The following is a 9,890-nucleotide window of genomic DNA, read 5'->3' on the forward strand; positions in this document are numbered from 1 at the left end:
CTAGTGGACTGCTGGCCACATAACAGAAACCATGACCTAAGGGCAGGAGCAGGGCCGACTCCAGGGGTTTTGCCGCCCCAAGCAGCCAAAAAAAAAAAAAAAAGCTGCAATTGCAATCTGCGGGAATTCAGCAGGAGGCCCTTCGCTCCAAGCGGGAGCGAGAGACCCTCTGCCGAATTGCCACTGAATACCTGGAAGTGCTGCCCCTCTCCGGAGTGGCCACCCCAAGGACCTGCTTGCTAAGCTGGTGCCTGCAGCTGGCCCTGGGCAGGAGCATAAGACTGTGTGATTCTGGGAGTGTCTGTCTGTGCAGTGACCCCATTCTCCACAAGAGTAAGATTATCTTCATCTCTCTCTTTTTTTTTTATTTTAGTGAAGGCTGAATAATGCAAACACTTTCCCATGAATATTCATTCACATGTAAAAAAAAGAAGTTCTTGTTGGTCCTACTGTATAGCTAGTTCCTGTTTATATAGACGTTTATACCACATTTGGGAGGTTTGTGTTCCTTTTATCCTCACTATCCACAAACATGAATGTGATTTGAGTTATAATAGGGCAAACATTTGTGGAAAGCAAAATTTAAATTTACAGACACAAGTGTATGCATTGGAAGAGCTTGTGTGCTTAACTAATCAGGGAACATTTTTAAAAAAAAAGCATGTGAAATCACCTGGCCAATCCCATTTTTCCAACAGCTTGAATTCTGAACATTCATTAACGCCCCTTCTCTGTGGCCAGTTTGGAATCATGGATAAATGGGAGGAAATTGCCATCTGCTAGTGAATATTCCACACTCAGAAAATGAACAATTGGGTAAATTATCCTCATGACTCAGGCAGCAGTGCTTGTTTTGCAGGTGTTTCAGAGGCGGAACACAGGGCAGCTGGATTTCTACAAGCGCTGGAGGAATTACGTCGAAGGCTTTGGAGATCCCCTGGGGGAATTTTGGCTCGGTACTGTATCTGTATGTGACAGATGAAGGGTGGACAGTTAAAGACAGGCTTTGTAGAGGCTGGCTGGCATTTTGATGCTTATCTGAAATATGCAGACTTCTCAGGTCTACAGTCAGGGTGGAAATACTATAGGTACAGCCTTGGGCTTGTCTGCTTCTGCTCTTGCTTGGAAGTGCATAGGCAAATTAATCAAATCCAGTGCCCACTGAACATCGGGCTTTCACTCAGCCCACGTCCAGACTAACCCGCGGCATCGGCGGGTTAAAATTGATTGCTCGGGGATCGATATATCGCGTCTAGTCTGGACGCAGTGTATCGATCCCCGAGCGCGCTTACATCGATTCCGGAACTCCATCAACCCGAACGGAGTTCCGGAATCGACACGGAGAGCCGCAGACATCGATGCCGCGCCGTCCAGACTGGTGAGTACCTCGATTTTAGAAATTCGACTTCAGCTACGTTATTCCCGTAGCTGAAGTTGCGTATCTAAAATCGATTTTAATACCTAGTCTGGACGTGGCTTCAGTGTGAACCAATGTTTTCCATACTTCAGAAAAGGCTCAGTTCAGGGGTTTTGCGATCCTGTACCAGGAGAGGAGTCATAAGATACTAGTGCACTGATTTAAAGGAGAACATGGCATTTGCTGAAACATGAAGAATAGGAACAAAAAGTACTGTACTTGGCAAGTCATTTTCGGTGTCTCCTGCTGTTTCAGCTGACTCTGCTTAGATTGGGGAATTCAGCACCTAGATATGACAGTGGTTGGGGGTCTTTAGATTTGCTTAGAGATAGTAAATGTTCCTTCAGAGTCTGGATTATTCTCCTTGATCTAGCAGTGACATCATATTCCTGTGTTTCTGATGTCACACTCTGCTGCCATGAAACCACGTACAATGGTGCAAACTCATCCTTATCAGTATGATGTAACTTCGGGATCAAGTGGGGGGAGAAGGTGGGATGAGAAGGAGCAAACCACTGATTTAACCACAAATGTGGCAAGAAGAAACCTTGGAACAGAGAAAGTGAATGAATTTTGATACTTGTTTTCCCTCTATAGCAGGGGTAGGCAACCTATGGCACGCGTGCCGAAGGCGGCAGATGAGCTGATTTTCAGTGGCACTCGCATTGCCTGGGTCCTGGCCACTGCTCCGGGGGGCTCTGCATTTTAATTTAATTTTAAATGAAGCTTCTTAAACATTTTAAAAACCTTGTTTATTTTACATACAAAATAGTTTAGTTATATATTATAGACTTATAGAAAGAGACCTTCTAAAAACATTAAAATGTATTACTGGCACGCAACATCTTAAATTACAGTGAATAAATGAAGACTCGGCACACTACTTCTGTAAGATTGCCGACCCTTGCTCTATAGAATAATTACCTTGGATTCTTCTCCCAGGTCTTGACAAGCTGCACAACCTCACTAGCAGTACTCCCATCCAATATGAGATCCGGGTGGATTTGCGAACCTCCAATGACTCTGTCTATGCTGTCTATGACTTCTTCCAGGTGGCTTCAAGCAAGGATAAGTACAGGCTCTCTGTGGGGAATTACCAAGGCACTGCCGGTAAGGAATGCTTTGTATCCTTGCTTCTTCGGTCTCACATAATGGAAGCAAGCACTAGAATCTGGGACACTTGTTTCCCCATCAGCATGTGGGCTGGAATAGACTGGGATGCATTAGAAGTCCTATAAGCCAGATTGCTTCCTGGTGCTTCTCTGAGGAGAGAAATATACATTGGTATTTCTGGCTGGACCTCGGGAGTGGGCTTGCCAAGTCATCTCCTGAGAAGGGGGGGGACTAAGTATGGCTAACCTGCCACTGGATAAAGAGGCAGAGAAGAGGGAGGAGACCCATGGAACTGTACTCAGACTGGATTGGGGGAGCAGGCCCAGCAGGCAGGGGCGTCTCTATGTTTTTTGCTGCCCCAGGCGTTGCAGTCAGGTAGATTCGGTGGTGTTTCTGTGGATGATCTGCCGGTCCCGTGCCTTTGGCATACCCGCTGCCAAATTGCCACTGAAGCTGCGGACCGGCAGACCTCCCGCAGAAACGTCACCGAAAACTGCCTCACTACTGCCCTCATCGTGACCGCCAGGCTGCCCACCATGGCTTGCTGCCCCAGGCACACGCTTGCTGCGCTGGTGCCTGGAGCTGCCTCTGCCAGCAGGCCACCTGCTGAAGAATCCAGAGTAGGGAGTGGTTCCAGCAGATGAGTCTGTGAAGACATTGGAGGGGCTGTTGGGCATTCCCAATCAAAGAAGACAACATTGGGAGGTGGGGAGAAGGAGGAGGGTTATGTGGGGAGAAACAGCAACCTGATCCTCAATTGAACTGGAATTCAGACTCCTTGGGAGTTCATCCAGCATTACTTCCCATCCTGATGATATAATGGCCTTTGCCATCTGTACTACAGGTATTCCTTGCCATGATGATGCCTGTGCCCTTGGCTTCCAATCTTCTCACCCGTCCCATTTACCACCTACCCTGCCCCATCCCTTCCAACCCTCACTCCCACCCTCTGGGGATCTCCAACTTTGTGGAACTGCACCTTCCTAGCACCTCCCCCTCCAACAGTCTGATAGTGGCATCCCCAGATTGCTGTGCCTAACGTCTCCTTCTTCCCTCTTTTAGGGGATGCGCTGACTTATCACAATGGCTGGAAATTCACCACCTGGGACAGGGACAATGATGTGGCTCTGAGCAACTGTGCGAGGTCGCACCATGGCGCTTGGTGGTACAAGAACTGCCACTTAGCTAACCTCAATGGCAAATATGAAGAAAACAAGCACAGTGAGGCAAGTGCCAGGGTTCTGCAGCATGTATGCTTCTTCTCACCAGCTTCAGGGACAGCTGATGCTGGACAGCTCAGATGGTGCCTCAGTCAGGAAGGGCTGTCCAGACTCATCCAATGGTTACAGACCAGGCATACTTCTTTCCTTTAAAAAGGGTGTATTGTAATCAACCCGTGGCAGCATAGGAACCTCACAGTTGTTACTAGTGTACCCACCATGGTCACCTGTAACTTCAGAGTGACTGCAGGGATGGAACTTGCAGCATTCAGCCCAGACAGCACAGCCTACTGCTTGAACTAAACGAGTGTCCATTTATAGTAATCGGTATAGGGCCTATGAGACAGACAGACACACGCACACTGAGTGGTTCCAGTTCCATCATTTGAAACACAGCTGCAGACACACTGCCACTAGCTAGCTGATCACAGTACTGAACAGTGAATTTAGTGGTGCTGGACTGACAGCCATGGGAGACTGAAATCCTGTGTTCATCCAGAGAGCAAGGACAGCATGAGTAGTGGAACCTCTCTCGTGTTCTAAGCCAGGATTTGAACCCTTGTCTCTAGAGGTAAAAGGCTGGGGCATTATCTCAGACAAGCTGCATATGAAAAGCGCTGTATATGTGATGCTCAGGCCAGGGGCCCACCTAATTAGGTGGTGGCAACACGTCACTGCTGCCCCATGTTCTGCGCTGGCTGCTCATTGGTTTCAGGATTGAATTCAAAGTGGCACTTTTAACCTATAAAGCCACAGATGGCATGGGACCTTGCTACTTGAGGGTATGTCTACACTGAAGCAGGGTGGGTGGCATGGGCGGTGGCTTGGACTAGGCACCTGACATTGGACTGGGGGCAGGGGTGGGAGCAGGCAGGCTTGGACTCTGGCGGCCAGTCTCAGCATCTCCCGGTGCTGCAATGCCCCCACTGCTATTTTTAGCTTGCTAGCTCAAGCAGAGCTAGCGTGAGTCTGTCTGTCTGGGGCCTGGGAATCACACCTCCCAGCTGCAGTGTAGACACACCTTGAGAAACCACCTCTCTCTTATGCCATGCTGGTACAGTTGCCAATGGGCAGGAACGTTTGAATTGGAACTTCCTAATTTTCAAAGGGGGTGGTGGTTGGCAGTATAACACGCTCCACAAGGGGAACCTCAGCTCAGAAATGGGCTCCCATCTCAGAAACTTGCCCTGACACCAACAGACTGGGACTATTTCAGAGATGACACAAAATACATCTATTTACACAGGTCTCTGTATGTGTTAGGCATGTAGGGGGTTCAATCCTGGTGGGTGCCCAACTTAATATATATTAACTTGTGTTAGGTGAGTCCAGAAGGCTGGTAGTGACTTCCTCTTCTTATTATGGTAGAAGTCCAAATAAATAATAACCCTCCCAATATCTGAGTTATGTATTCTAGTATCCTAGTCCCCCACCTCCCCAGGGTTTACATGCTTAATAAAGGGAATTCCCTGTTCTCTTTCCAGGGGGTCAACTGGGCGCCATGGAAAGGCCATTTGTTCTCCATCCCTTACACTGAAATGAAGATCCGTCCTCAATGGTCCAGCAATGAACCAGTCCTGGGGAGGAAAAAAAGGTCTCAGGCAGGGAAGAGGAAGACGACCATGGCCTAAAATGGCCTCCAAGCAGGGCCGAGCCTGTCAATTCCTGACAATGGAATTCCATTGTTTTGTAACAAAGTGTAAGGACTTGAACAGCTTGTTCCAGTACTTATGTAACCAATGCCCAGCCTGCTTCAGCCCCTGCTCAGAGCTCTCTAGGTTCACAACCCAGCCTACTTTAAGCATTTGGAGGCTATTGACAAAAGTCACCAGTCATAGAGTGGGAGGGGACTGATGGCAAATATTAACATTTACAGCTATCCTGATTGGCTGAACTCGACAAGGACCTGACTGGTCCAGTGCACATAGGTAACCTATTTTCCCTGATCATTATGAACCTTACAAGCAAGCTTTAAACTCATGCTGCTGCTTCCCACAACCCAAGTTGCTGACCCCTATACTTGCAAATGCCCTTCACTACTAGATATTGCTACCAGCTACTACTGTAACTTCTCAGGCCTCAAGGGGGCATTGTGGAGTTAAAATGTTAAGTTAAGAGTCTAGTTTACTTGCTTCTGTTTTTGCTCTGTGTTTTTCTTCTCCCGGCTGCCAGCTTGGATGATGAAAAGGGGCCATTGCGCTTCATTTTTATTAATAATCAGCCTCTAATCACTTTCTCTTTCAGATTCTCATGTGCTAGCACAATGCCACAGCCCTTGGGTTGTCTACGCTGTGGGGAAAGATTTGGTTTTCAAACACTGCTTCTTTTGGAATTTTAAAAACAACTTGGGAACATTTCACCTAGTTTTAAGTTTTTTGTATAAGCTTTTTTATAAAAACCTACATTTCCCATCTAAATTAAACCTAACAATGTCACTTTAAAGCCATTGGTTATGAGGCCCCTGAGTTCAGGTTTATTTGTTGCTCACCCCTCAGGACTGGAATGAGGAATATGTACCAATAAGGGATTTGTTGTCAGATGGCATCAACATCAGAATAGCTGAGAGCACCTGAGTTCTCTGAATAGGATTCTCTTGGTGACCTCAGACAACTCATTTAATCCCTCTGCCTCAGTGTTCTGATCTGCAAGATGGGGAGAATAATAGTCACCAACCTACCTCAGAGGGGTGTTTTGCGTGTTACTTAGTTAATGCTGGCTTTGAAGATAATTAAGTACTAAATATTATTTTGAATACAACAGTTAATTCTTCACAGGAGAGATATCTCTTCACTCATCCCTCTCTCTTCTTGGTCTATGCAATACCGGTCTCTTCTTCCTTCACCTCTCAGTGCTGGATGCAGAATGTTCTCTACTCTTAAAGGTACAGTCCCACCACTACAGGCGTTGAGCATCATGAAATGCTTTCTGTTAAACTGCTGGTAAAGTTAATCAACTCTGGTTTAAACTCTGTTGTCTTGGGTCCTCTAATTCCAGCTCCATGTCTTTTTATGCTAAAATCCTTCTGTATAATTTAATTGTAACCTTTGGAAGGCTGGTGTCTTCCAGCCAAAACAAATGTCTAGGAGGGAGTACAGTATATTCATGTTCACAAGCTCCTATGCAGGCTTCACAAAGAGCTGGAGGGGCAGAAAAAGGTGGCTGAACTATCCTAAGCTCTGTCTGCTCACGATGCCAAAATAAGATGTCACTCACAGGTGACTCTGAAGAATTTTCACAGGAAGAGGCTTGTCTTCACACACAGCACTAGTGCAGCTGTGCCGCTGTAGCACTTAAGTGAAGACACTCCTGTGCTGACAGGAGGGGTCTCCCGTCAGTGTAGTTAATCCTCCTTCCCAAGAGCTGGTAGCTGTGTTGACGGGAGAAACGCTCCTGTTGACAAAACCTCCTGTGTGGACAGCACTATGTCAGTTTAACTGTACTGCTCAAGGCTCTGGATTTTTCACACCCTTGTGCTTCATAATTATACCAATATAGGTCTGTAGTGTAAACCTGGCCTGACTGTCCCTCTCTTTCCTTGCATCCTTTTCATCAGTGCTGAAATAATTACAATGGTGACATTTAAATGGACATCATTAGGCCTCGGAATTAGCACACTGACATGAACAAGGGTAAGTTCACATGATTCTTTGACCTGGTGTTTCCAGCAGATTAAGAAAGGCAGTACTGCATGGGTTTACAACCAGTTCACAAGGTGAAGTTTTTCTTCACAGCCTTAAGGGTGAGACATCATTCGCTTGTGAAGAAAAGCTCAGATCCCGGAGCACACGATGCAGCCAACAGGGGGAAGAACCAGCTCACCAAGACTGGTGGGAGCCAGTCACATTCAATCACTACCCCAAAGGGTTAATCAGCTGTGCCAGTTGGAACATGAGCATCCTGTGAATCGGTGTCTCTTTCTAGTTCATAATGCTGAATTGAAATGGTTCTTAAATAGAAAGAATGCCTAGGACTCATGAATCATTCACGGATCACACGGAGCCCCTTAAATATGACCAATAAAGACACTTCTAAACAAAAATTTTGCCCTAGTGGGAGCTTTTCACACCTACTTTGCTCTGGTGTAAATGAGACCACAAGGGGTATGATTCTCATTTATCTTACGGTGTCTTTATGTTGCTTGGGCCCCTTTTCTTTCCTCCTCCATTCCCCCGCCAAGCCAGAGGGGATAGTTCTTCTGCTCCTCCCCACAACACCCAGCCTGGGAAGGGGGTGAGGCCTTTACTAAGCGCTTTCAAAACCGCTCTCTGTACATTTCAATCTCACTTTCCTACAACTCAGAAATGGTTTCATTGCCACGGAAATACATAGTTTGCCTTTCAGGTGTGTATGGAGCAATGAGTGGTAATTACCATGCCCGTCCTGGGGGAACCCACCAAAGCCACAAGCTCCAGCTAACTCCAGAATTGGGGTTCAGCATGAAAGTCAGGGGGAAGAAAGCGGGTGGAGGGAAGCTGTATATACAAATGTGAGCTTTCCCAGCCCCTGCTCTCACTGCGTGCAAGGCTGGAGCTTGAAATTAACAGTGCATAGGGTTATATGATCCCTTCATCCCCTTCAAATGAGCTGCTAGAGACAGCTTTTGGGGGGTGGGGTTGAAAGGAGGCTGAGCTTGGTAACCCCAAGAGCTCTTCAGGGCTTTAGTTTCTGGGGAGGCAGCATGAGTGAGTCATATGGGCCAACATCTGTCATGGAAGGCAGGGCTGCTGTAGCTTCAGGGAGCATTGCCAGTTTCACCCTAGCAGTGGGCCCAACACAGGTGCAACCTTGGAAAGGATTACCTGCCCCAAGTGTGGGTGGGTGGTGGCTTATTCTGAGTAAAATGCCTTCCAGTGCTTTGGAGGGAAGGCAGTTAGAAAGGCTGCTGGTTAAAGGCAGCTCCTGCCAGGGGCTATTCCTGCAAAAGGGGTCTCCTGGATTCCCACTGTCCCCTCCCTCCTGCCTAACAAGGGTCACCCAGAGAGACATTAGCCCCTGCTGTCACTCTGAGCTGCTCCAGTGGAAATGTCACTTCTAAGCAGAGCTGCAGGCAGGTAATGAGCTGTGGCACCAGCTTTGTTGCCCCTGCTGGCTGCTCTCAGGGCTTCTGAGCAGGCAGCCAAGGCTCCTTCCTCCTCTCTAGCTCACAGCCAGGGGCAGCTCCAGGCACCAGCGCGCCAAGCGTGTGCCTGGGGCGGCAAGCTGTGTGTGTGTGGGGTGGCCTGCTGGTCACTGTGAGGGCAGCAGTCAGGCTGCCTTTGGTGGCATGCCTGCGGGAGGTCCACTGGTCCTGTGGTTTCCGTGGCAATTCTGCAGCAGGTATGCCGAAGGTGCAGGACTGGCAGACCACCTGCAGGCGTGCTGCTGAATCCATGTTACCAGCGGACCTCCGACAGGCATGCTGCTAAAAGCCACCTGCCTGCCGTGCTTGGTGCGGCAAAAGACATAGAGCCGCCTCTGCTCACAGCTCTCCTGCCCTCACCCCACTGCTCCTCTCAGCGCAGTGCAGCCAAGGCAGGCCATGGAGAGGAGAAATCAGCACACAGAACTGCTGCAGTTCCTCACTCTGAGAAAAGTTCTTCATACCTGCTCTATCCTCAGAGGGCCAAAAGTGTATAACTGTTTAACATGCTCATTGTGGATCTGGGACAATACACAGATGGGTGCTTTCCAGGGTCTAAAGACTCTGACCAGCTCTTCAGCTGCTGTAAATCAGCATAGCTCTATTAGCTTCAATGCTGATTCCCACCAGCTGGGGACTTAGGCCTCTATTCACCACTTCCCCAGTTACTGGTCTGATGTTTCAAAGTCTAAAGCTGTGTGAACAGAGGCCAGCAACTAGGGACTTAGCAAGGTGCTATTACAGTTACCCAGAGAGGCTTGGAAGCCCACAGCATGTTTCCCCAGCCACTGAATCAAAGATACCTAAAGAAAGGAGAATGTCTGGTGAGCATATGGGTGTGTCAGAGAGTTTCAGGTAAGTGACTCTTTACTATGGTGATGTGACAACCCTACACAGGCCTGTATGTGATGAGCTATTCCACTAACTCATCCATTTCAGGGAACTGTATAGATATGAGCAGGTGCAATTGGGGCTGGGTAAGGGACAGTGTGTGGCAAATGAGGCTATAATTTCAGCCACT

The 9,890-nt window shown here is 47.9% G+C and overlaps 1 protein-coding gene across 1 annotated transcript in view; it reads left to right on the forward strand.

Moving 5' to 3' along the window:
- TNN (tenascin N) overlaps positions 1–5,398 on the forward strand; it is a 42,451-nt gene extending 37,053 nt beyond the window's left edge. The window contains 4 exon segments of the mRNA XM_030573334.1: positions 860–956; positions 2,360–2,527; positions 3,593–3,756; positions 5,235–5,398. Of these exon segments, the coding sequence (XP_030429194.1) occupies positions 860–956; positions 2,360–2,527; positions 3,593–3,756; positions 5,235–5,381 (576 nt within the window). The 3' untranslated portion in view covers positions 5,382–5,398.
- The last annotated feature ends 4,492 nt before the right edge of the window (positions 5,399–9,890 follow it).

This window comes from Gopherus evgoodei, chromosome 8 (genome assembly GCF_007399415.2).
Source record: "Gopherus evgoodei ecotype Sinaloan lineage chromosome 8, rGopEvg1_v1.p, whole genome shotgun sequence".
In the NCBI taxonomy this organism is placed as follows: Eukaryota; Metazoa; Chordata; order Testudines; family Testudinidae; genus Gopherus; species Gopherus evgoodei.